The sequence below is a fragment of the Penicillium coprophilum genome (assembly GCF_028826855.1).
Source record: "Penicillium coprophilum strain IBT 35676 chromosome Unknown utg000001l_segment0_segment0, whole genome shotgun sequence".
NCBI lineage: Eukaryota > Fungi > Ascomycota > Eurotiomycetes > Eurotiales > Aspergillaceae > Penicillium > Penicillium coprophilum.
Genome location: NW_026622720.1, coordinates 374144 through 400734, shown reverse-complemented (window position 1 = coordinate 400734; position 26591 = coordinate 374144). Strand labels below are relative to the sequence as shown.

Here is a 26591-nt window from a genome sequence, read left to right as displayed (position 1 = left end):
CGATTCCTTCAATCTCTCCCTCTACATCTGTGAACTTTCAATGTCATTCGTTCAATAAGTCCCAAAAATCCCAATGGCCTTTCCCGTCGATCAGCCCCGCAGGGCCCGTCGATCATCCATCTCAGACCACATCCACCGCGTCTTTAGCAAATCTATGGATGTAAGTTGACTAAGAATATTATAGAAAGGAACTTCATTTGACCCCGTGAAGAAAAGACATTCCGACTTTATTCCCCCAGTTCCATTTCTTGCCCGTGAAGCTCTCGCACAGGAAGCAGCCGACGGTAATTCCTATGCGCAACACTCCCACGATGAGACCGGCCCCAGCTCGCGCTCTTACTCCTCTCACTCTCGTTTACCCTCCTCCGGTACACCTGGATCGAGTCTACCAATCGCAAACGGGGCCTCTATAGAGGATGATACTCCAATCCAACAAAGGACGCCCGTGCCTAGCCACCCCAATGGAGATGGAGACATTATCTGCAAATCTCCAACGTGGGACAAATCCAAGAAAGAAAAGCGCGTCACACGGCGCTTGGAAGCCGAGAGAAAAGAACTCGAGAAACGGTTGCTAGCACTTGAGGATGCCCAATCCAAGGCCGACCTCGGAATCTATGAACGATCCGCTCGCCGTCTGACCAAGAAACAACCGGTGAGCAGCTCAAGCAGAAGCTCCAGTGCGAATGCAGAGCGTCCGAAATCGTCAAGTGGGTTTTCCTCGATATTCCGGCGATCACGCCGCAATTCAAATTCGAGCGATGTGGACTTTCCGTCTGCCGAGTTTAGCCAGCTTAGGACGGATACGAACCCGCCCTCTCTGCCGCTAGCTCTACCGGAAAGGTTTGGAACGGCCATCACTCGAGAGCTACAGTCCAAGCATGGTACCGCACTAAATCTCTCCGCTTCGAATAAAATGCCCAACGCGACCCAGCAGGGCCGCTCATTGCACGCCTCCGCAAAGTCTGATGATCTTCGGGAGAACTGGAGGATGTGGGAAGCCTGGAAAGCAAAAGACATCCAGTCCAATCGGTCAGTGTCGGAGCAGATTCCGAAAGGTAGTCGATCCATTGGAAACGCTGCTCGGAACCGCGAGACACTGGCATCCTCGGACGATCTAGATAGGGAGCTGTTTTCCGCAGCTCTGAAGCATGACAGAAAGAGTGTGCCCGCCACAGAAAATCCTCTTGATCGTGTGGCTCATCATGGTCATTCTGTCAGGGCTACTAGCATGCCAATGCCGCAGAGCGTGAGCCAGCCCAGTTTCCATCCACCCGGTTATCCCAGTTCCCCTACTCAAGTCACCACGACACGTCAGTTACAGGAAATGACACCCCCGGAAACTCCAGAAGCTTCAGAAAATGCGCCAAGTCCATCCAGTGCCAGGTCTTATCTACCACCCAACCCAGCACAAACAAACTCCGCGGCGAATCTTGCCAGGAAGAATCGAGTGGATCCCTTCCCACGAGCATACAAATCGTCTCCCCTCGCGCTGAACCCTGCACACACAGATGAATCGACCCAGAATGACTCCAGTATTCCCGAATCACCGACAGCACAGAACCTTGACCATGCAAGCTCACCCCAGCTCCCCCACTCCCCCACTCAAACTCTTCCCGAGGGTCGAGAGAGAAGCAAATTGCCGATTGCGTCGTCGCACACCCCAAAACGAACTGCCAGTCGTTTCAAGGAAAACTTCCAAGAATCTCCACAGTCGGTCGAACTCCCACAGGTTCCAGTGAAGAGCGAAAGACGGAGCCAAGAGAATCGGAGAATGCCAACTACATCAACCGAGACGCTCGGAGACATCCCGCCATGTCCTTTCCAGGTAGCTGTCCGATCCCCATTCCATACAGGAAGTGTTTCACCCGGCGAGAGAAACAGCCGAACATCCAAGGACCTGTCGGATGGCACTTACGCTATTCCTGCGAGATCTCCCCGCCGAGCTTCTTGCACTTCCACTGAACTCCCAGGGAATATCATTGCCGTTGGAGGACCCGGAGGGCTCATACCAGGACATAGCCGTACTTCTTCGCACGCCTCCTCCCACGACGGTCATTCAAATTATGACACTGCCGATGAAGATACCCCTGAGTCCCCTGGATTCAAACGCAATTCGCTGACTCGCGTGGATACCAGTCCTTCGATCTCTGCTGTCGAATTCCCGGTCGTACAGGAGGCTCCCGTCAGTCCACTCATTCAACCCAGCATTCAGCCTAGTCTGCAATCTGGAGTTCGACCCAGCACCCAGCCAGGCATTCAACCTAGCATCCAGCCCAGCGTCCAGTCCAGCAGCCAGTCGGCCTTGCAGCCTATCCTGCAGCCTGCTGCTCGTCGCGACACTTATCGCGGCATACAGTACGGCTCCCAGCCTGGCACTCAGCCCGAAATTCACCCCAGCATCCAACCCAGCAGTCAACTGGATACCCAACCAGGTAGCCAAACCGGCAGCCTCCAAACGCGACCAGGCCCCATGAGCATCCTCAAAAGAAAATCCCAAAAAGAGAAAACAGCCCGCAACCCACAAACCGTCGCTAAGATCTTTGTGATCTGCTGCCGCTGCAAGTACTGGCACGACCCACCCTCCGAAGTCTATGCCCGTCTCGCCTGCCCCGAGCGTCTAGGCTCAGATCCCAAGCTGGGCAGATCTCTCTCCAAGAAACAACCCAATAGCAGTACCCGCAAGCTGACCGGATCGCGATCATTGCCATTCGGCCAATTCCCAGCTCCCCAGCCCGATCTACGACCTGCGCCTCTTCTGCCTCGGAAGGTGACCTGCTGCTGGTGTGGACATAACATGAGCCGCTCTTGTTGTGAGGGTTGGACTACTGTTGTTGAGATGCGTGAGCGCCACCATTGATTGCAACGACTTCACTACGATATGAACGATTGATATGAACGATCCCCATGAACGATTACCATGAGGTTATGATTTTCTGCTTCCTTTTGTTCAGTTCCATTTTTCATGTTTGGGATTTCTACATATGCATCTACATCTACGTCCTTGATGGTCACCATCTTTGGGCTATCTAACAGACCGTCTCCCACAGATTAACTGAATCAAATGCACGTAGATTGAAACCTGAATGTGAAGATGCGCATCTTTGACTGTAAATGTATTCAGTGGCTATCTAGGTGACTCAACAAGAGAGGAGTGTGATGAAACATCTCCCCATGTATTCCGTGGCACTCGTCATGTCAAAGAAGTCTCCAAAGCTCAGCCGTGCCTTTGGCAAAAAAAAAAGGCTTCCACGAGAAAGGGTTCATATGAGTGTGGGCCTACGAAGACCTCAACAACTTGAGTATTGTTATTATCCTTGTAGTGCATAGAACAGACACAATCCTCTGCCTACATCTCATGGGGGCTATGGAGAGAAAGGAGAGAAAGAGGAAGGGGAGTCCTTTTCTGCCATCAACCCATGTCCCGTATCAATACAGACAGCCCACTGCACCTCTGCAATCTCCCTAGTTTGATATCTGATATCTTTAAAGAGAACAAAAGACACCGTGAAAAAGAGTCTATGTTTCTCGACCTTAACCATGTCCCTCTTCTCGGGTGTCGTGCTAATGATATATTTCGATCTTCGTGTTGTCATGCTTCTTCGTCACACTCTCGTGCCAACTTAAGGTCACCCTGCGCTTTTCATATTTAACAACAAGAGCTGACTGTCTAGCCCAGATATGTATAAAAAGCCATTTGTATAGTGTCCTCAGAGTGGCAGAAACTGGGCGGTATGTTGCTGAGTCACCTTCCTTTATTCTCCTTTTTTTTTTTTTTTCACCAACCTCCTCTGGACATTCCTATGAGCACCTCTGGACACTGAAACCATTCGGAATTTAATGCTATTCCAATTATGTCTTTCAATACTACTACGCTAATAAAACCGCAGATATATAGATCACTAGACAGATCCTGTCCGCAACTCATCAATCCAGCTGTCCCAGTCCACAAGGACATAATCAAGGGCTCTCTTTCTAGAGAACAGTCACCACAGCGCTACGTCTTGTGGCCGTGACTGACTGGAGCTGGATTGCGAGCTGGGCACCTTCGGGTGTTCACGCTCACTTTTGAAATACCAAAGTTGCCAGAACAAAAGGGCCTTCATAGTTCATGTTATACTTGCTCGAGTCGATTCCTTCTGGGATTTTACTTTTGTCTACGAGAGCATGACTCCTTGCGCATCTACATCCATCAGTTTAATATTGAATCGAATCTATTGCTTCACGTATCTTTCACTACAGCTTGCTCTTCGCATCACCCACAATATTCACAACAACCTTCCCCCAAGTCTCTCTTCCCCCCAATGCCTGCAAAGCCTTGGGCACACTCTCCAACCCAACAAAGCTCTCGTCCTTGAACGCCGTGCCCTTGAACTTCCCCTGCTTAACAAGGTCAAAGATCCCTTGCCAAACCTCACCAACCGTCTCCGTCTCAAACTTGGCATACTGGCCCCAATGCAAACCAACAATACTCACATTCTTCAACAACACCCGATTCAGCGCCACCTTCTCAATCTTCCCCGCGGCGAACCCAATCACCAACAATCGCGCATTCCACGCCACACACTTCAAACTCGCCTCGATCATTCCAACAGGGTCATAAACGATATCCACTCCGGCAGCCCCATTGCCCTGCCGGTTCTTCTTACAGATCCCCTTGACAACCTCCGGCCACGCCTTATCTGTATAATCCACCACATAATCAGCCCCGAAAACTTTAGCAATCTCCCTCTTCCTCTCGGTTCCCGCCGTAGCAATAACAGTCGCCCCCAAAGCCTTAGCAACCTGCACAGCAGCAAGTCCGACACCGCCCGCCGCGGCATGAACAAGGACCCAGTCCCCGGCCTTCACGCCAGCGCGCTGCACAAGACCGCCATACGAGGTCGGCGCCGTGACGAATAGTCCCGCCGCATCTTCAAAGCTCCACCCTTCCGGTACGGGAAGGAGGGTTTGCTCCGCAGCTAGGACATGTGTCGCGTAGGCGCCTTGTGTGGCGCCGAAGACGCGGTCGCCGAGTTTGTAGCGGTTGTTTGGGGAAGTCGGGACGGAGATGATGGTTCCCGCGAATTCGGCGCCGCCAATCCAAGGGAGCGGTGGTTGATGTTGGTATTTCCCTTGGATTTGGAGGATGTCGAAGAAGTTTGTGCCGGCAGAGTGGATTTTGATTAGGTATTTGTCTGCACTTGGGGTTGGCGTTGGGACTGTGGTTACTTTGAGGTCTAGAGGGCCCTGTAAGAGTGGTAAGCCTGGGGTTGGGGTTGAGAATTCGGGTTGGGTTGGAGTTACTTTGACATATTCGCTGACTTGGACGGCACGCATTTTGGTGGGAATGTAGATTGGAATTGAGGTGAGAGATTTGGAAACTTTTGGAGTGAATGAAGAAGCGATCGAAGTGGTCCGGGGATGTCCAAATAAAAAGAGCTCTGGAAGGACTGGGGGAGGTTTCCCCGCAAGATGCCGAGGTTCCTTTTCGGGTGACAGATCTTGGCATTGATAGATCTTTGTACAGATTGTACGGAGTACATTTGATGGATGTTGTAAATGGTATATAAATGGTATATAAGTCGTATATAAGTCGTATATATATAATAGACTTGTCAAGCTCAATCAATAGGTATCAATGTACACAACTTCCTTTTCCAAACTCCTCAAAATCAAAATAAATATCACTGGGTATGGTACAGCAGAGAATCAGCCCATAATGCACACGTATCAAGGTATCACAGGCATCGAACAGAAAGAGCGCCAGTGCAAGTGAGCCCCTAGTATCCAATTCCTGGAGGCTTCTGCATATGATGATCATGGCCCATATAAGGCATGATCGGAGCACACATCACGGAATGAGGCCCACCAGACTGATTATGAGACGGTGACGCCATAATATGCGTCTGGCCATGAGGCTGTGTATGTGGAGTCAGATGCTTATTATCGTGATCGGGTCGGGCAGCTAGATGACCGGCCATATCATATTGTAACGACATTGCCCGCTTCCAGTTCTTGGCATCATAGTCATGCGGATACTCTGGTGCCTCGCTGTGGTAGTGATGGTACTGGGGAAGGTAAAACTGAGGCTGGGGGATGTAGCGGTCCATTGAAGGTGCCATGGGACCAGTTGTTGACTGGGGGACGGATGATGGGGGAGTGATGGCTTCAAAGGGCAGCGAGTACCACTGAGATGGGTTAAGCCCGTAGTCTACTGAAACGGCTCGGGGTGGCCAGCCAATGCCACCGGGGGTCGTTGTTGTGCCTGGGCTTGGGAGGCACGACTCTGGGGAAAGTGGGTAGGCTGGGTAGGATGGGGTCAGGGCTGAGGTTGTGTTCAGCATAAGACCCTCACCGACTGGGGAGGTGTGGACGTGGTCGAAGGATGTTGTTGTTGGACTGAGATCTGGGTAGGAGACGGTTGTCCGGTCTGGGACGAGGACGTGCTCGCCGGAAGGGCTTGGGGTGAGTTGTTGGACCATAGGAGAACTCCATTTCCGATCCTGGTCTGGGACGGAATGTTGGAGGGTGGACGATTGTCCATAGATGGATTGGGTCATGGGCCATTCATGGCGGACTGTTGGCGCCTCTCTTGCTGGTAATGATGGTAGTGGTCTTTGGATGGTCGATGCTTTGCGCTTCACATCCTTGTCGGAATCTGGCTCTTCTCCCGAAGCTTCAGCCAGACTCTTCTTTCGAGTCTGACGGGATGGCTTGGTCACTCGCCATTTCTTCAATCTGCTTCGGAGTTGGGTTTCACTGGCGGTATTAGTTGATAGTCCAGGAGAGAGTCCGGTATCGAGATGGCATCGAGCTGGTGGCGACGGGAAAGTACTCACCTAGGATTGAAATCATCGGTACGGATCTGCTTAATGACCTGCTTCAAGGGCCATTCTTCTTCCATATACAGTTTGGAGATCACCGCCTTCTTCTTCTCCCATACATCGGACGAGATGGAGGTCTTCATTATCAACGCACAGTCCAATTGAGAAGTGGAAATGGGAAGATCAAGATCAACCAAAAAAAGAGACAGGAAACGGGCGAGACTATTATATATCAAAGTAAATAGCGTGGAAATAAAATCTCGATAATCGAGAGAGAGAAAGAGAGAGAGATATAATCCAAGTGGTAATAAGCGTGGTGAGGGCCCAACTTCACCCACTTCCCTTCCCACTTCCCACTCCAGATCTCCATTGTCTATGGAAACAATCTCTCAGGGATTGGGTCTTAGCGTCCGTGGCGTTCAGCACACGGCGATCATGAACGAGGTTCGGCAAAACTTCATTGGCGACGATCAGGCGATGTCATTCAGGTGGATCACCTCATCCAAGCGGAACAGCTCATCTGCTGAGGTCTTACTATCCCCAGTTGAGTGCTTGGCGCGTTTGAACAAAGATAGTACTCGATTGATCATCTATCACCTTTTCTTTTTTTTTCTTTCGAACATCCGACCTATCGAGATCTCCAGGCCTGTTCGGACATGCCCTTGGGACACGATCAAGTCCGAGAATTGAGGGACATCCAATACAACGGTTATACGGGAGACACACGGCCTATAGTTCCCCAGGAGTGATTTACTGTGCATTGGGGCCCGGCTAGTGTCCCCAGTTTTATCCCAATACGGTCATACTCCAAACCAGATAAGCCCTCAACCTGCGGATGGCGTCTTGGAGCTCATGGTCGCCGATCATCGCCACCTCGGGGTCCTTCAGGGGACGAGATCCGACAGTTCTGACGGGGTTGACGGGGTTGACGGGGTTGACGGCTTTGGCGGCTTTGGACTGGACATCCTCAAAAGCAAAGTGAACTTTTCCATGGAACCTTGGACATCCTCTCCAAATTGCTCATCACATGGGCTCAGATCGAAACACTATTCGGGCCGCAAACTCCTGGGGAAGAGCGGTCTCAAACTTCCCCAAGGCACCGATGCCTTTTCTTTTCCTTTTTTTCCTTTTTTTTTACGGTGAATCAGCTAGGGCACATGGTGTCAGAACTAGCGTAAAGCCCCCTTCTCGACTTACACCAATGGTAGAAAGCCCATGGAGAACCAGTTCGTGCGAACGCCAATCGATCTAGTAAATTGATCGGCGACGATCTGCCCGGGTCCTCAATAGTGGATTTTATCGGGCTCCACGACTTCCTGAATTCCCCCTTTGAACAGGATTTCCCATACCATTACCTGTTAATCAAGAGGAATACGGAGTACAACAGTAAGACATCGGTTCAATTTGGATCAGAAAAATGCACGGGCCCGACACTGCATGCATGAAAAGTGTCCACGAGCTTCTGCCAATCACTTTTCTTCGGCCTGCATATGTCACATCTGTCGAACGGCAGATGTCCGGCTTCGGCTGTTGGGTCTAGATATCTTGACTTTTAACCGATCATATCTCATCCATGGAGAATGACAATCCTGGGGAATGATGATTCGTCTTCCTCGATATGAGAACCCACTTACTCTCTTTGTCTCATATATCCGACACTCGGATTTCCTAAAACGGCAGGGAGGCCAGATCCAATACAGGGATAGGGTATCGGCATTTTCATCCGCGCGCCTCCAATCTGACAGGGTGACCACTTCTTTGACAGTATCTACAGCCGCCCGTCACAAAGAAACAACTGTCATTCCAAATACTTTCCCTGTGTTCTCGGCCCTGTGAAAGCATGGCATTTCATTCTATTCTCTCTTTTTTTTCTTTTTCTTTTTTTCCTCTTGTCCTTTCCCCGGTCCAATGATGAACGGTCAGATCTTACTCCGGAATACTTCCTAAAGCTTTTAAATCATACGAGGGAATACAGGGATGATCAAGGGTAGAGAAATCCCCAGATCACCATGGATCTGCTGCACGCACTTCTTAAGCTTAGAATATCTCCAAGGCCGTCCAATTCCCTTTTTCCCGTTTTCGGAGAGAAGATCAGTGGAACCCGACTCCAATCAGATCAATGTCAACGGGGGAGGGAATACACGGCATATCCACAGACTATTTCCCTCATATGAGAAACATTCGCATCCGAATTGTATCCGAACTGAGGCTCAACCCCACTACGGAGTATCTTCACGCGTTCTGATATCGGTGACGACGTGCCGAGGTAAGTGGAAATTGGCTTTCGGAGATCATATTGAAGAACTTGGAGAAAAGAGAATAGGGGAAAGCCTCCCGAGATCTTATTCTGTCTTGAACCTCGTAGCTAAATACATCTACTCCGTACAATATACGGAGTCGGAGATATACACGCCGTCGTCGCCCCCTTATACAGACATCCCTCAGCACACTATTAACAACCTCCCCTTTTCCTACTCCGTACTTGACTATCCTATTTGCTCTACAATTTCCTCACACTATCGATATTAATATAAAGACCGAACTCAATTTTCAATGGCCAACCCAGAGTCTTTTTGGAGTAAAATGATCTGCTCATGAAGACCGGATGGATTCCGGACTCCACGCTAGTTGAGTATAATCTCCGAGAAATAGACTATTGATTTGAATATAATTTAAGCCGAGTTGTTTTTTCTATGTTTCTGTTTAATTGATTCTATTGGACTCTTTTGTTGATATAGGATTAACACATAGAAAAGGGGGAAAATCAATAAGAAAAGAAAAAAAAGACACATTAGAAACATCTCCAAGTTATACAGAGACTATTACAAAGCTAATAGCCTGAAGAGAATGTGGCAAAAAGATTAAAAATATGAAAGGGGAGAGAGTCAGAGAGAGTATACATGAGGACATTGATCTAACGACGTCTCTTAAGACGGTGCTCCTTGCCCTTTTTGGACTTCTTCTTGCTTTTATCCGCAGGCAAAACCAGAGGTTCATCCTTCATATTCCACTCCATGAAGCGCAAAAGATAATCATCAATATGACCGGGCTCCCATTCGGAGGGGTCAGACACCTGTGGAGCGACAGCTTCTTCCACAACCGGCGTGCCAGCCTGGGCCGGGGTTCCGTGGGAGGCGCTGTGCTCCTCAAAGTCGCCATCGTCGGCATGTTCCTGTTCTTTCTGGGCGTTCTTCGCCGCATCGAGATCCTCCTTGTCCTCGGCTCCTTCAAACACGCGAGTTCCGCCGACACGGTTGCCGAGAACTCGGTCCATGGCGGCACTTGCTTCGTCTTGACCGTCGCGCTCGTCGCTTTCAACCATTCCTTGCACCTTGGTGAAGTAGTCTGTAGTGAACTCGCCTTCTTGGATGATGACATCGTCGAGCATGCGCTTCTGGTTGGCTTTACGGAGGATGTTGGATTCAATGGTATACTCGGATACGAAACGATAGATGTGGACATCGCGTGTTTGACCAATACGGTGGCAGCGATCCTGGCATTGCTTGTCCATGGCTGGATTCCAGTCTAGATCGTAGAAGATGACTGTGTCGGCGCCCGTGAGATTGATACCGAGACCACCGGATCGACTGGATAGGATGAAAGCGAGGATGCGGGGATCGCTATTGAATCGTTCCGTGAGCATCTGTCGAGACTCGACTTTCGTAGTGCCGTCGAGTCGAAGATAGCGGTGGCCATGAATATTGAGGAACTGTTCGAGGATATCGAGCATCTTCGTCATCTGGGTGAAGATCAAGGCTCGGTGGCCGCCGGCTTTGAGGTCCCGTAGAAGTTTGTCAAGGCGCTGCAGTTTGCCGCAGTCGTATTGAAGCAATCTCTTATCCGGGAACGCAATAGAGAGGCGCATCCGTGCTTCATGGAAAGGATCGTATGGCGGGTTTGGGCGATTATTGGTCAAAAGCCGGGTCTCGACGGGGGTTAAAGCGGCTTCGTTCATGCCCGCGGCGACGGCAGCGGGGGTGACGCAGGCGAATCTCTGAACATAGCCATGCATCTCAAGAGCCCGCTCCTCAACAGTCAGAATCATCGACGCGAGGACGGAGGATCGGCTTGACAGCCAGTCGGCCATTGAGCGCTTCCGCAGCGGTGCATTGGAGAGTGCGTGTTCCTTAGTCCCAGCCCGAAGGAATTCAATAAGGCTGCTACCATATACAGGCCGACGGCCGTGCCGTTTGGATTCAAAGTAAAGACACCGCTCTAGTTCCGCCATTCGCCTCTTCCGACAGGCGTTCTCCAATGACTCCAAGATGGTCTGCATGTTGGACCCGTCAAAGCCCATCTCCCAGTTCGTTCGGTTGTACTGGCGTTCACGGAGAGTCTTGAACGGGCCAATAGCCATCAGCCTGATACTGTCGTCGGCCAGCCGTCGTGAGATATCTTCCCGTGATACGGGTGCGAGGTTGAGGAAATCCAAGTCGATCTTGGTCAGTGGGTGTTCGAAGAGGAGTCGTCGTCGAACGAGGGATTCCTTGATATTAAAGTCCATAGCCACAGACCGCGGCATCGCAAAGGAGGTGGAGATGGGTCGGGTCTCAAAGAGATCGGGGTGGTTGCACACTTTACGGAGTTGCATCAGACAATGGATGATGGAGAGGAAGTTTCCGGATGCGAGGGTCTCCTTGGTCTGTGCCATCGACATGAAGCCGTCGTAAAGGTATCGCTGACGCTTTGATAGCCTACAGTAGACCACATGTTCGTACTTGCCAGGCATTTGCTTCTCAACATCGGCCTTTAGTCGACGAAGAAGATACGGGCGGAGAACGGTGTGAAGCTTGGTGATCACGCCTTTGGCCTCCTCGTCCATGGTCTCTCTGCCGTGCTCCAAAATTTGTTCAACGGGGCGCCGGAACCATTCAGAAAAATCTTTTAGATCAGCAAACCCTTCAACGCCGCCATTAGTACCATCGGAAGGCATCAAGAAGAACAGAAGAGACCACAGTTCTGTGAGGTTGTTCTGGAGTGGTGTGCCCGTTAGGAGAAGCCTTGCACGAGACTTGAACGTCAGCAGGGCTTGCCACCTCTGTGAGCGGAAGTTCTTGATGTTGTGTGCTTCGTCAAGAATCATGTAGTGCCAGTCCTTTCTCTTGAGAGACATTTGGTCCTGCAGAACGAGTTGGTACGATGTAATCAACACGTTCCAGGCGTTGTCGTCTGTCCAGCCTCGGCGTTTCTGTTTGCGTTCTTCTTGGTTACCGTAGTAAGTCATGATCTTAAACCCCGGGCACCATTTCTTGAATTCCATTTCCCAATTGAGCATGACACTGGTGGGAACGACGACCAAATGCGGCCCCCAGATACCATGGTCCACGGCAAGGTGGGCAAGAAGGGCAATGGTTTGGATCGTTTTGCCCAGACCCATCTCGTCTGCCAAAATACCGTTGATGTGGTTCTTGTAGAGACCCGCAAGCCAATCCAATCCGTAGTGTTGGTATTCACGCAGTGTACCACGTAGGATTGATGGAATGGGCGTTTGCAGGCCTGGGGCAGGCAAGTGACTTATTTGCAATGCCTTTTCGATTGCAGGCTCGAGCGATGAGACCGAACCAGGTTCGGATGGTTTGGTTGTAAAGGTTCCCGGAGATGGCTCACTGGGCATACCCCCGTTTGGCCGGCTGGCATGAACGGTATCTACTTCCATAGATTGGTGGTGATCAATATCGTCCGCCATATCAGTACGAGTTACTTTTTCGGCCTCAGCTTCGGCGAGCTCCTCTTCCATCGGGGTGTCAACGGCAGGTGTTTCTCGTCCTGTGGCAGCAGAGGCTTCAGAAGCATTGGCGACATGTAATGGCGTGCTTTCTGTTGATTCGCCCTCGCTGGTCGTTGGTCCAATTGGCACCAGTGAGACTTCATCTGGATCTTCTGAGTCGTTGTCATCTTCACCCTCCGATGCCGGATTGATATCGACGTTCTGTTCGTGGTGGTCGACAGCTAGAGCCTCTTCACCGTCTTTTAGTACAGGGGTTTCATTCTTTGAGAAGAAACCTAGTAAGCCAGGTCCAGTCTCATCGTCTTCTTCCGACTCCTCCTCACTTGAGTCTTCTTCCTCTTCGTCACTGTCACCCATATCATCATCCATATCTGTGGAGGCATCACTATCGTCCATCAACACTGAATCGACATCGTCTAACTGATTATCTTCGGGGGTGATTTGTGAATCGATATCACCTAAAACAGCTTCGGGATCCAGGGATTCGTTGGGATTGGTCATTGCCGTGCTACCCGAAGCTACAGACATCCGGTCAGTATATTCTTCAGTCGGTAAGTTGGCGTACTTCAGTCGGAGCTCTTCTGCGGTCAATGAGGCATCGTCGTCCACATTAGCCTCGTCGTCGGTTCCTGATCCAGAATCTGACATGTTACTCTCGTCCTCTTCGGCTGATCCAGACGAGTGGCCTGATGCGCCATCCTCATCATCACTCGTCGCCGGAGCATCGCTGGGCAATTCGCCTAGAATCTCCGATCGACGCTTCTCGAAAAGCATAGTAGACTTCTTAATGGCGCGATCAAGCGCCTGCTGGTCTTCCATTTTCCGCTCTTCTTCCCAACGTGCTAGGCGGACCCGATCAATATCGGCACGGGTCAGGTCAAACATCTTCTGAAGATCCTTTGATAGCTGCTTGCGTTTTCCACGCATCTCCTCCTGCTGCTCACGTAAGATATCCTCGGGGTTCTTGTGGCGTTTCCGATAAGCGTCGGCACACCACTGCGCAAACTGTTTGGCTGTTTGACGATGGCGTTTGTGTTCTTTGTCGAGGAGCTTCTGGAAATAGAGCGCATGCGAAACCAAGTGATCCTGGTGCGAATATTGTGGGGGAGGCTCCTCCTGCTGTTCTGTGATATATGCTGAGCAGACTTGCGAACTCAGCGGTCCACCGGGCTCAGCAGCAGTTATAACTTCGCGCCGTTTGCGTGCCTCAACCGTAGCCTCCTCTTCTGACAAGATATTTGAGCTATCATTTTGGTATACCCATTCCCTGAAAGACGTATGTTTCTTCTGCGGTATGTGGCCAGGGTGTCGAATAGGAAGGACTGGCTTGCTCACTTTGATGCGCAATTTTGGAATTTTCTTTGATACTTGTTCAAGTTCCTTGTCATCCATATTGACATCCTCCGAAGCCCCGTTAACCTCCTGTGATAGATTCGAAAGTGATGGGCGATCGCGAAGCGAGCGAGAACTAGTGCCATTCGCGTTGGCACTAGGCGGGCGAGGAAGGGTAGCGGAGCTACGAGATTTGGCGCGCGAGTGACTTGGCTTTGGTGCTGGAGTCTGTGAGATACGCTGCGGCTTGCTGGCCGCGCGCGACGGCGCTCTGGGCGATCCATTGGTAGTGGCCTTTGCGCCAACTTTTCCATTAACGTCGGCGCGTGACTGAGTCACCGATAACGGCGAGGATGTAGCCGGCTTGCTTCCATCACGAGCGGACTTGCCAACATTCTTGTTTTGAGCTCCCCGCGTGTGTCTCTTGTCCGACCCAGGTTGAAATTCGATCGGCACGGCGTTTGTCCGCGAAGACCTGCGTTTGCCTTCGGAGAGGAACGATGTGGGCCCCTCAAAGCCAGCCTTCTTCCAGGGCGGCGATGGCGGTCTAGGAGTGGAACGCTGCGACGAGGAGGAATCTGTGAGTCTTCTTTTCTTCGATGGAGGTTCTTCGGGTTGATGAACAGCTTCGACGCCTTTTGGCTCTGAAGGAATCGGCTCGTGGGGGGCAGAATTCGATGGATTTTCGATTGCAGACTCGTTGAGGGGTGTGGAATCGGGCACAGGTGTTATGCGTTCATCTTGGGGTGATGGGCCGTTGGGGGTGCCGTTTTGCATGACTTGTAGCCGCAGACGACAGGGGCCGTTGGCGGCAGGTGACCCCAGTTATCCCAACAATGACGCAGTCGCAGTAAAATATTTTGGCATCAACAAATAGGGAATGTCGAGTAGAGATGCTACAAGAAGTTTAACATGCTTATCGGCCTTGTAGCGTGGATGAGGACAAAAAAACAACGGAGATGATGAGAATACGTGGAGAGTGGTTTTTTTCCGGGCGAGCGATTACCTTTGTCGCGCCGACGCGTGGATGCCTGAAGTCTTGTGACTGGCTGCCTTAGGCCATGCATTCCGCAAACCTCCATCCGTTCATCATCGATATTCAACCCCCTCTACCCAATTGGCTCTCTTGCCTTCCTCTAACAACTCATTTGCTGCTTGTCTCTCAGCATAATTGTGAGTCCTTTTCTTTAGCTCAATCACATCTTCAAATACTATCCAGCCCTTTCTAACCTTCAATTCCTCCCAGATGCTGTCTCAACGGATCTTGGCCCGGCGCCTGCCCCAGGTTGCCGCTCGAGCCATTGCTCCCCGCGCTTCCTTCTCCCAGATCCCAGCTCTCCGTGCTGCTGCGGTTGAAGATCCTCTACAGGTATAGCATCTATATGGCACAGATGCCACTCCCCTACTTGGCATCCGGGACCTAACCCCCGAGACAGAACAACAACTACCCCAACCCTCCTCGAGTGAAGCGGGCACACAGAGACCCTCACGGTGGCTGGTGGGATGCGCAAGAGAAGCGCAACTTTGGCGAGCCTGTGCACGAGGATAACGAAATCCTCGGTGTTTTCAGTCCTGAGCAATATACCCACGTCACGCCCAGCAAGGGTTTCTTCCACCTCGGATGCTTCGTTGTTGCTTTCCTTGGTCTGGTTGGCGTTGTCAGCCTTAACTACCCTGACAAGCCGAGTGCTCCCAAGACCTATGTCGATGGTCTGGAGAAGGAGTTGGGAGGCCCCAATGCTTTGCCGGTATGTATTGTACATGATATAACTTCCACAAGGGCAAGTGGCTAACTATTTACTTTAGGCTCGCAAGTCTGGCGAGGACAAGTGGTGATTTAACATCTGGTTTCTTTTTGTTTGTGTAAATACCAGTACGATTTTCTATATTCGGCGTCTTTGGGGATTGGTGGTCGATTCGCCAGTCCTATGTTTGATCAAAACCCGAAAAAGCCCGATCGCATGCTCGGAATGAATTTGGCTTCAAAATCCTCTTATGTTGTCGTATGTGGGATCTCCAGCATTGATCCATCTGATAGCATGGACGCTCTACTTGATATAACACTATATCTTTTGGGGTTGGCTTTCTAGATAGATGTATCGTTCTAGAATCGTTGTAGATGTCTTCTAAAGGATTTCAAGATCTCTTTCAACTATGTTTTAATATATCTATTTGGATATCACACCTGACTTGACCTGAATATCGATCATCGCAACCATCAAACCCTTGCAGGTTTACTTCAAGGAGAATATTCCCGGGAAAACAAGGATCAAGGCTCCTTGGATAAACAATATACAATAGCCACTTGGTAAAAGGAAAAGAATATTTTTTTCTTAAAAAAAAAAAAGACATATAGTGACAACCCCTATAGCCTAGTCAGACGATAGCATTGTTTTTGGACACGGCGCCTATACGTCAGTTGGTTCGGCATCTTTTTGTGTTTCACCTCCCACCCCTCCCTCTCCCCCTTCAATAAACAATTCGCCCTTTCAGCTTTGTGACGGCTTTCAACTTCAGACTGAAAGAAAAAGTCATCTGAAACACTTCTTTCGGGTGCTGGGTGCTTCCCCAACCTTTCTCTATGGTCCCGCGCTATCTGTCTCCAAACATTGCACGAATTTGAAGAACTCCATGTCGACATCATCTAGCCAATCCCGAGGAGTCAACCGACGGATTAACAGCCTCCAAAATGAGGGTCGCCATACGCGCAACTCCTCCACATCTCGCCGCCGTCCTCTAAATGCCAACGTGGCATACAGTCATGCCATTCGGGTCGCCTATCTTGCCTATCTGCTTCACCCTCGCTCTCGTCGCATCCAAAATGCCCCCGTCGCGCCGGCGCGACCAAAACGATCGTCCACGTCCATTCATGATTTAATGAGCGATTTCTCTTTGGTCAGGGACTCCAAAAGCACCAGGGTGCCCCATGGATTCTTGTCCGAGCTGGAGAAGCGGTTGACAGGTGTATTGATGGGAAAGGAGAAAAGGAAAGAATACCAAGATCACCTGGTGGTGCGCACATTTGCTGTCTTTCTTAACGTTCTAAAGGAAGACTCGTTCAGAAAACGCATGGAGAAGGACCGACGGGCTGAAGATTTGCTCCTGATTTTCTACTCCAATGCAGTCAAAGAGATGGGCAAGGGCAAAGATCACGACGATGACAGCTGGAAACTGATGGTGGATCGGCACGTTGCGCTTTTTGTCCGACTCCTTGCACTCACTCTAAAAGATCACGAGTGGTCCAAGGACCGCCCAGAGTTGGCCAATCGATTGACGGTGCTAGAAAACAAGCTTCTTCTACAAGATCAGGACCTCATGCAAACCAACGGGCCTACCTCTGCGACAGAAAGTATCGGGGCCTTGAGTTATGATGTGAGGGATATGCCCTTAGTGCAACATGTGGCCAAGATCTTTGGGAAAACCACATCTCAAGCACAGTCCGAAATCGATAACAACAAGTCCACCTGGACTGAAAAAGCTGCTCTGCAGGACCTAAAGACGTACCAAGCCCATTTAAACCTCCAGACACACAAAACCTTGTCAAGAGATGATTTTGAGTCAGATGAGGGTTATGATGCGTGGAAAAAGAGCGAAGGCCCTGATCTCTCACAGATGATGCTAGCAATCATGCAATCTAACCCCGAACTGGCCAAGAGCACCCCCGGGTCCCTCCCCCAGTTCAATTCGAGTGCCCACGAGAACCACGACTTGTCAAGGACATCGTCTGGTCGGACTGACAGAACATCTTATGTCATTGATCAGCCTGTTGACTTGAGTGGGCTTTCTCTAGAAGATTCGGATGAATCCGATACATACACATTCATACCGTCTGACCCTAGGTCTTTGTACAAATTCATCCTGTCCCAGACCTTGACCCATGATCTGCGGGACCGGGAACTTGAAGCTTCGCAGGCCACATCTGAAGTGCCTTCAATGAAACTGCTGTCGAAACAGTCCACGGAAATGCTTAATGAGATATGTCTCCGCTGGCGGATTCCAACCTTCTCTCGGCTCGTGTTGTTCCTTGAGGTAGTTCAAGCTAAATTTGTCGACAATGAAATTGATCTTACTACCCTTGACTCGGCATTTACTTTTGTGAAAGAAATGCCTTCGGGCGAGAACCGCAAGCGCAGTAGCTTTGTGGCTTCCGCGGTCTTTGATCGGCGACGATGGACCGTACAGGATCATCAAACTATGCAAAATCTGCTGTCCAAACTCCATGAGGCTTTGCTTCGAGAACTATATGAGGCTATGATGGACTGCTTTGAGGCAAAACCACGCCCACTTGGTCCAGTAATGTACATTCTTGAGACCCACGTCCAGATGGATTCCAATTACATTGAGGATCCTGAAGACATCAATCGATTCAGCACCTATGTGCAAGAGGGACTTGCCCAAAAGGCGACGACGAAGTATCAAAGCCTTCTTAGCCAATTAATTCCCATGGAACAGGAGGCTTGGGATCCCGACCATGTTATTCAGCTCGGAGATGCAATCTCGAAGCTTGCGCTAAAGATCCAAAAACGCTACCGCAACAACCCGGAGATTATGCGGTGGGTTCTTTGTTTCTCGTCTGTCTGCTTCATCAGTCTCTAACTTACATACAGTGTTAACCCCTTTACCACCTTGTGCCACAACGTACTCCCTATGTTCGCCGAGGATGCACATGAAATGATCATCAGGATTATCGAGCTGGCAAAAGCGAGAGGCGAGGAGATTTCTATTGAAGATGGCTTCGATCTATACAAGCAGCTCGCTACTGTCAGACGGTTGTTCCATAATACCCATGAGGAGTAAGCTCTCCTGGACTTCCCTGCTGTTCCTATGGAATTAGCTAACTCAATTTAGTGTTCAATTCCCATTTCGTGTGGAGGATCTCCTTCAGGATTTCGTCTGGAGATGGCTTCGTCTAACTGATCAAAAGATCATGGATTGGGTCAGCCAAGCTACAAGACAAGATTCATTCGCTGTTCGTGCAGATGGAACGACAGAGCTCGTGCCTGAGAACGATCGACACAGTGTGTCAGTCATTGACATTTTCCGATCTTTCAACCAAGTTGTTGAAAATATGGTGCAACTGGAGTGGGACGATGATCTTCAATATGCGAAGTTCATGACGCATCTATCTAATTCAATTGGGAAAGGTGTTGCAACGTACTGTGACTCCTTGGAGAAGATGTTCACGCGGGAGATGGATCGTCTCACCCCCGAGCAGGAGGCAGCATTGAATCAGACCACTCAGGAAAAACTGATGCAGTTCGCCAAAGACACCTGGACAAACAAGGATAAGATTGAGCCCTTCCAATTCTCGTCAGAGGTATGTTCTTATTGTAACCGGATAAATATTGCGGCTAACATCTTCCATAGTCCCTGGTGAAACTGAACAACATTGAGTACGCACTTGCTCAACTCGATAAACTCGAACATGACATCAATGTCGACGCGTGCGCAGAAGTCATTGCAAGAAATACTCCACCGCAGCTCAAGAAGGTCCGCAAGTCTACCACCTATGTCTTTACAATCAAGGTAGTGGAGGCAGAGGACTTGAAAGCATGCGACATTGGTGGTGGCAGCGACCCCTATGTTGTCTTGACAGACGAATATCAGAAACGCATCGCCAAAACCCGCATCATCTACAATAATCTTAATCCCCGATGGGAGGATGCAGTGGATCTCACTACACAGGGCCCTCTGAATATCATTGCCACCATTTGGGACTGGGATGCAGTGGGCGACCACGACTACGTTGGTCGCACGTCGATCAAGCTGGATCCTGTGCACTTCAGTGACTTCCTGCCAAGAGAGTATTGGCTCGACCTAGATACGCAGGGTCGGCTTCTACTCCGAGTTAGTATGGAAGGCGAGCGAGATGACATCCAGTTCTACTTCGGCAAGGCATTCCGTACACTCAAACGAACCGAAAGGGATATGACTCGGAAGATCACAGAAAAGCTTTCGGCATACATCAGTCACTGTCTTTCCCGGCGAACGCTGAAATCTCTTCTTTCTCGCGGACTCAGTATGTCTAGTGTCTCGAGTTTCTTGAATCGCAACCGAGCACAGCCAGCTCCTGCCGGACCCACCCCGGCAGATGTTGAAAATGCACTGACTCCTCTGTTCAATTACTTTAATGACAACTTCGCCATCATGAACAAAACTCTCACACCCGAAGCCATGAAGATGGTGATGGCTCGCCTATGGAAGGAAGTGCTTGCCACCATCGAGAGTCTACTCGTACCACCTCTGTCGGATAAGCCATCCCATCAGAAGCCATTGACAATCCAAGAAGTCGATATCGTATCGCGCTGGCTCGTGCTACTACTGAACTTCTTCCATGCGATTGACGACGAAACCGGCGAAGCAAACGGAGTCCCAATCGATATCCTGAAATCACCCAAGTATCATGAAATCCAGTCTCTAAATTTCTTCTATTTCGAACCAACGGAGAACCTCATCCGCACCTCCGAACGCATGGCCTCGGCGACTGTCAACCGCCAGCAAGCGAACCGCAATCGCGCTTCTGCGCCTGCCCACCTCGGTACCACAGGTGCTGGCTACGGCGGCTTAGGCCTTCCTGCTGCCCATCGTGCCAAAAGCGTCATGCTTTCCCGTAACCTAGGCACTATGAAGAAGGCCAAGGAAGAGAAGCGACGGGAGGCGCAGGCTGATCCCAACGACGACATGATCCTGCGCATTCTTCGCATGCGCCCTGAAGCTGCTGGCTATCTCCGCGATCGTAGCCGTCAGAAGGAAAGACTTGCCGCCGCTGCTGCTGCCGATGCTATCGTGAAACAGAGCTTGATGGCCGGTGCTGGAAGCCGCATGAGCGGTATCATTCCCCGCGGAAGGTGAATATGCACCTGTCTAACAAGCTATCTTACCTTTTTAGCTGTTATTTTCCTGTTTTCTCTACACATCAAGCCAGCGATGTTGCGTTTGTTTCTTTCTTCTTCTCTATTTTCTTTTTCTCTTGCATTCTGTCTCATTACGCATGAACCCTTGACTCTTATGATTCCCAATTTGGCATCTGCTTGTACTCGCGCGTGTATGTTCCTTGAGAGAAATAAGAACGGAAATGGAAATAATTAAGATGAAGAAGATCTTCCCAAGGATTTCTATAACATAATTTGATTGGGTTCAGTCTGGTTCCTATTCTATCTTTTTTTTTTCTTATATTATTTTCGTTCACTCGAATAGAAGACTAGATAATCTACTCGAGAGCAATGCACTCAATCTCAACGGGCACACCCTTAGGCAGCTGGTGAACAGCAACACAGCTACGAGCAGGCTTGTGAACGAAGAACTTCTCGTAAGTAGCGTTCATCTCAGCGAAGTTGGCCATATCAGTCAGGAAGACCTAAAGTGATCCAGATCAGCAAAGTGTTCTCATAAAGCTTCTCTCTGGAAAAGCCGAAGCCATAAATCACATAATCCTAACAAAACGAAGGCGGGCGGGAACACATACATTGACCTTGACGACCTTGTCCACGCTGGAGCCAGCAGCGGTCAGGATAGCCTTGATGTTATCGCAGCAAACCTGTGTCTTGGCACCGATGTTGCCCTCGACCAAGTTAGCGGAGGCGTCGGCGGGGATCTGGCCGGAGACGAAGATCTGGCCGTTTGCGCGAATGGCCTGGGACTGTAGTTGGTTTGTTAGAAGGTTTCTTTTATGGTCGATTCAATATGTGTAGGTGTCTGGAATAGTGACGGTGTGGAGGGGTGGATTGTTGTCCGGTGTAGAGGGGTAGCAATTGAAGTAGATGGAGATGCAGATGGAACGACGTACGTAAGGGCCGGCAGCTACAGGACAGATGAGTTAGCTATTGCTCTTTGTTTCTTTTGTTTCCTTTTGATATGACTCTCTGTCTAAGGGGAGGGACCACTCGACTTACGAGGGCAAGCATCCTTAGCGGAGATGATGGACATGTTGGCAGACATTATGGGAGAAGGGAATCGAGGTAGGATTGAGGGACGGAGGAATCGAGATAGAGATAGACGAGTAGTTCGGAGCATTGGGGAGAGACGAGGTTATGTAGGAAATGATAAAGGTGCCCCGCTCTGAGTTTCCCTCGGAGAGCGACGACGCTCCCCGATGAGGCATTCTTTACTTTACGTTGTGAATTTTGTACTGTTGTAGTTGAGATTTTGGAATTAAAGGAGAATTCAATTGGGCTAATACAATGACAGTGCTTGCTAAAGATAGAAATATTAAGTCGTTTCGTCGTGATGCGTTAAGAGCCATACACCTTCCATGAACATACTATACAAAGAGATGATTCTTCGCGGTCATGCTTTGCCCAAGTTCCCGAGCTGCTGTAGTAGGCTGGCAGTCTCCTCGGCGGAATACCCAAAGAAGACGGGGCCATTGAAGGTCATGTGTGAGGGTGTTGAAAATGTTGAGGGGATGTCGGGTTTAGCGGTCGGTTCCTCGCTTACAGAAGCAGTTGAAGCATGGACAGCAGGGGGTGGAGGTGCTTGATCTATGACGGCCTGCTCCTTGGGCCAGGTCTTAGGCCAGTCACCACTCCAGGGAGTCTCGGTTTCAGACTTTCCTACTGCGGTCTTTGGTTTATCGTGGCTGAATGGACAACCAGGTTTTTCTGGTGTAGCGACATTCTTGTCCTGAGGTCTTTCGCCACTCCCTGATGTTTCATTTTCGGGCTTTGAGGCTTCGGGCTTTGGTTTACCGTGACCAAATGGACAGCCGCCGGCAGGCTTTGCACCAAGGACGTTGACGCCGATGGGTTGATCAGGTTTGTCGGCTTGAGGATCTGGTGACGTAGGAATAGATGCTGAACTGGAGAACGGGGCTGAGGCGGGAGGTAGATGTGTGACAGGCACTGAAATGCCCCAAGGCCTGCTTGGGGATTCACCCACGCGGACTTCACGGAGGGGGCGGTCAAAGTGGCTCTGGCGGTTATCATCCTCATTCTGATCTTCCTCGTTCTTCTCCTCGATCTCAGCGATGGATGTATTGGGGTCCACGTTGTCGGCCCATTTCTCAACACGTTCGGTCGACGCAGAACGTGAGGAGTGGTCTTCGCCGTTGGTCTGACGGTCAGGCAGGAAGGCTTGGTGCTTGACACCTAGGCCAGCGATCATGCTGGTCAAGCCACCGTATTTGGCGTCCAGATGTCTCATATCCTGAGGGTTTCGTTGGTAGCGCTTCACGCAAATTGCATGGCTGCGGGGTATCTCATGTTTGTGTCGTTCGACGTATTCGGCGATTTCTTCGGGCGAGTGTTGATCGAGGAATCGGATCGGGCATCGGGAGACGGGGCATGCTCCTTTGGATGATGGGGCTGATGAGGTGTGGCTAGATCGTCGTTCATCTTGTTCAGCCTTGATAGGGTCCAGATGCTCGTGGCCGCAGGTGGCTTCGATCTGGATCTTCGGCGCAGAGTTTTTCCCACTGGGAGCCTCACTGCCATTTGTGCTCTTCATCTTATGCGGTTTGGAGAACGGACACTGTAGATTTCCCTGGGTGCCATTCGTTGTGAAGTCCTTCTCCAGCGCAATTGCTGGAGCCGGTGCTTGCGCGAGGATGCACGAGTTGGATGATATTTGGGACAGGCTATCTTGAGAACGGAGCAGAGATTTGCACCCTTTGACGCCGTTCTTGATGGCCGAGAAAGTATTTTCGTCTACATTTTGATGCGCAACGAGTGTCTTGATTACATCCATGGAATTCAACGGTTGTTCCGCCACTCGAGGCTTGCTGTGTACGAGGCCCTGACGGTACTCTTCTTGCTGAGCAAACAGCTTGAATTGAACGTCCTGTGCATGATGTCTATCTTGAGGAGGCAGAATTTCTATCACTTGTGTGTACTGCAAGATACAAAGTCAGCAATGCTTATCTTTGTCATATGCATAGAAGCAAGGTATCCAAGGTCTCAATCAGATAATACATGTTAATCCGTCATCGCCACAAAAGTGACTCCTGATCTAGAGCTTTTCTTCGTCATGCGAGACCAGTATACGGAAGTAGAGGGAGGGAAAGGGGGTGTAGATTTACCTCTTTGAAGACATTATCCATGTGCTGCAACAGCTCATTTTGTCTGTGAGTCAGTTGGTACACAGTTAGTAGGAGCGCATCGAAGGCTTTGCCCACGGCCTCAAGCTGGTCATGATGCAGATCCGGCTGCATCTCAGCAATCATGGCGGGGGACATGAGCAGATGTATTACAGGGTATCAGAAAGAATTAATCTGAGATGGAAGTGGCCTGTCGAGGCTCAAACTTCAAAAGCATGAGAGATGGAAAGGAGGAAAACAGGCCGATTTATAGCGACGGGGTGGCCGGAAAAACTTGAAGCGAGGTGGTCTGTGCTGATCATGTGAGGGCTATGCCACTTTAGGCTTGGGCCGAGGCCAAGTATACTTCGATGTACGTGTGTAGGTTGTATGTGTGTACATATATATCTACTTTCTTGATGGAAGATATCATTCATTTGGGACTTTCCTAGTAGAGCTTCTGGTTTATGCATGGTACGTAATGCTAGTTAGAGTATATCTCTAATCCTGCCAAATCGACGCTCGTTGATGAATGGCCATGATACAGTATATATATATATATGTATATGTATACTACACGGTACACTTCAGGCAAACGCTGAGGCCATGGATCACTACATTTACAATCTAAATAGAGAAGCAGAACTATGTGTAGAATGTTGCATACCGGCCAACTTTAGAGGCAACCACAATATCTCCGTGAACTTTACTGGACTCTATTATAGGCTTATGTAGCACTATGCTACAGCTTCCTCCAACAGCCCGGCCGGGCTAGCTCAATCGGTAGAGCGTAAGACTCTTAATCTTAAGGCTGCGGGTTCGACCCCCGCGTTCGGCTATTCCTAAAAACCAAACCTGAGATTTCTTTTTTTTGTCCTTTTTTTATTTTTCTTTTCTGGAACTGTGACGTAGAAGCAATTAATTATTATTCCCCCCCCCCAAAGATGCTTCCTTTTCGTACTTTTGCTTATTTTACAGCCTAAACGATGGATCATTATGCAAACACGGACACAGACGGACAAATATCCCCCACTATCTGCACAACAGACATCCCGGTATGCAGCACGCATGTATTGTTTTCTGTAAAGCCACTGTGATGAGTTTCAGATCACGTCGTGGCTTGAGACATTCCATTGGCCGGGGCTAGGTGTAATGGCTGTACGATGTGTCAAGTCTACAGGGTGTTGAAAGATGGTCTGATCCAATGTGAGTCTCAATCCCCGGTCTAGGCAAAACCTAGGGTGAGTCATTTATGAAGATACCTGGATAGTCTGGTGCCAGTCGGGGTCTACTATCTTTTGGACCTCTCAAACAATAAACTCCAGACCAACAGTCTAGGCTTCTGGGGAACCGGGACACAAGTGTCAGGGATGACGAATGAGTGGTATCAGTTTGCGACACAATTCGTCCCTGACGATGAGGGGACTGAGCACTTAGTTTACGGGGCTAATCACTTAGGGTCTCGCAGATCCTCACCTGGTTGGGTCATATCTAAGAACTCCTCCGTACGAGTATAGTAAGTATACTATAGTTGACTAGTCAGTATATTAGTTTTTGCATGTGTTCTCTGGAGGATGCAACAATTTCAGTATTTTGGGTTGAGGTATTATACCAAGAAGAGATGAATCCTTATCCTCTAAGGTCATATAGATCGGTATACTAATAAAATACATATATAGAAAATCAAGTACGATAAAAAACATCAAAGTAAAAAAAACCGAAAAACCCGTAACGATCTAGACCTGAGGGGCAAAATACCCATTATCTGCTTATCAACTTGTAATTTTACCCTCTTTTTTTCTTCCCCTCCTTAAACGTTTTCTGTTTTTTATTTTTTTTTTACCTTCTTACTTCTAAGCCTCTGCCCCCTCTCTCTTCCCTTCTCTTCCCTTCTCATCATGTCCTCCACTCTCCCAGATGCCTCCAAAGTCGGACTCCCCGCCTCCGATGCCACCAGCGCCGCCGAACTCGCCAGTCTTAAGGTAAGACTGCGCGGCGCCCTGCGCCAGTTCCCGGATTTCCCCTCTCCGGGAATCTTGTTCGAGGATATCCTGCCCATCTTCGCCGATCCTAGTTTGCATGAGGCCCTGATTCGCTCCCTGGAACTTCACGTTATCGCCAACTATGGTGGCCAGAAGCCCGATGTCATTGTCGGCCTCGAGGCTCGTGGTTTCCTGATGGGTCCCAGCTTGGCATTGCGTCTGGGTGCGAGCTTCGTCCCCGTGCGCAAGCAGGGCAAGCTCCCCGGTCCATGCGAGACCCAGGGTTACGAGAAGGAGTATGGCCAGGATTTCTTCCAGATGCAGTCCGATTCTATCAAGCCCGGCCAGAAGGTCCTCGTCATTGATGACATTATTGCTACTGGTATGTGATACGAATCTCCAAGTGTTTCCTTCATATACTAAGACACTATTTTTAGGTGGCTCTGCCAAGGCCGGTGGTGAGCTGATCCAGAAGATGGGCGGCGAGCTCCTCGGTTTCCTCTTTCTTCTCGAGCTTGAGTTCCTCCACGGACGCGACAAGCTCCCCGCGCCGGTTTACACTCTCCTGTCTGGCCAGGCTTGATTATACACACCGCTTCCCCCAAAAAAAACTCATTCCGCGACGATCTCAACTGCCGATTATAATGACCCCATCTTTTCAAAAGTCCGATCACACCCGATATTGCGGTGAGCGTCATCCGCTCCTCCCGGGCCTCAAACAATTTACTCGAACT

The 26591-nt window shown here is 49.9% G+C and overlaps 9 protein-coding genes across 9 annotated transcripts; 4 read left to right on the top strand and 5 right to left on the bottom strand.

The window, feature by feature from the left end:
* Positions 1–73: 73 nt before the first annotated feature.
* N7500_000154 (uncharacterized protein) lies at positions 74–2857 on the top strand (the record flags this gene model as incomplete). The annotated part of the gene is made up of 2 exons (XM_056671300.1): positions 74–160; positions 212–2857. The coding sequence occupies 2 exons, from the start codon at positions 74–76 to the stop codon at positions 2855–2857; spliced, it is 2733 nt and encodes a 910-aa protein (XP_056536873.1).
* A 1376-nt stretch (positions 2858–4233) lies between these two features.
* N7500_000153 (NADPH:quinone oxidoreductase family protein) lies at positions 4234–5316 on the bottom strand (the record flags this gene model as incomplete). Its single annotated transcript, XM_056671299.1, has 2 exons — positions 4234–5226; positions 5284–5316. The coding sequence occupies 2 exons, from the start codon at positions 5314–5316 to the stop codon at positions 4234–4236; spliced, it is 1026 nt and encodes a 341-aa protein (XP_056536872.1).
* A 443-nt stretch (positions 5317–5759) lies between these two features.
* Positions 5760–6946, bottom strand: N7500_000152 (Clr5 domain-containing protein; the record flags this gene model as incomplete). The annotated part of the gene is made up of 2 exons (XM_056671298.1): positions 5760–6738; positions 6819–6946. The coding sequence occupies 2 exons, from the start codon at positions 6944–6946 to the stop codon at positions 5760–5762; spliced, it is 1107 nt and encodes a 368-aa protein (XP_056536871.1).
* A 2771-nt stretch (positions 6947–9717) lies between these two features.
* swr1 (putative SNF2 family helicase/ATPase (Swr1)) lies at positions 9718–14640 on the bottom strand (the record flags this gene model as incomplete). Its single annotated transcript, XM_056671297.1, has 1 exon — positions 9718–14640. One exon carries the CDS (start codon positions 14638–14640, stop codon positions 9718–9720), a length of 4923 nt encoding a protein of 1640 aa, XP_056536870.1.
* Positions 14641–15109: 469 nt separating this feature from the next.
* N7500_000150 (uncharacterized protein) lies at positions 15110–15699 on the top strand (the record flags this gene model as incomplete). The annotated part of the gene is made up of 3 exons (XM_056671296.1): positions 15110–15232; positions 15300–15611; positions 15670–15699. The coding sequence occupies 3 exons, from the start codon at positions 15110–15112 to the stop codon at positions 15697–15699; spliced, it is 465 nt and encodes a 154-aa protein (XP_056536869.1).
* A 795-nt stretch (positions 15700–16494) lies between these two features.
* N7500_000149 (C2 domain protein) lies at positions 16495–20715 on the top strand (the record flags this gene model as incomplete). The annotated part of the gene is made up of 4 exons (XM_056671295.1): positions 16495–18416; positions 18471–18656; positions 18712–19180; positions 19231–20715. 4 exons carry the CDS (start codon positions 16495–16497, stop codon positions 20713–20715), a joined length of 4062 nt encoding a protein of 1353 aa, XP_056536868.1.
* A 358-nt stretch (positions 20716–21073) lies between these two features.
* N7500_000148 (uncharacterized protein) lies at positions 21074–21801 on the bottom strand (the record flags this gene model as incomplete). Its single annotated transcript, XM_056671294.1, has 4 exons — positions 21074–21220; positions 21329–21502; positions 21650–21663; positions 21756–21801. 4 exons carry the CDS (start codon positions 21799–21801, stop codon positions 21074–21076), a joined length of 381 nt encoding a protein of 126 aa, XP_056536867.1.
* A 348-nt stretch (positions 21802–22149) lies between these two features.
* N7500_000147 (uncharacterized protein) lies at positions 22150–24034 on the bottom strand (the record flags this gene model as incomplete). Its single annotated transcript, XM_056671293.1, has 2 exons — positions 22150–23691; positions 23879–24034. The coding sequence occupies 2 exons, from the start codon at positions 24032–24034 to the stop codon at positions 22150–22152; spliced, it is 1698 nt and encodes a 565-aa protein (XP_056536866.1).
* A 1739-nt stretch (positions 24035–25773) lies between these two features.
* On the top strand, positions 25774–26440 carry N7500_000146 (adenine phosphoribosyltransferase APT1; the record flags this gene model as incomplete). The annotated part of the gene is made up of 2 exons (XM_056671292.1): positions 25774–26239; positions 26295–26440. 2 exons carry the CDS (start codon positions 25774–25776, stop codon positions 26438–26440), a joined length of 612 nt encoding a protein of 203 aa, XP_056536865.1.
* Between the last annotated feature and the right edge of the window lie 151 nt (positions 26441–26591).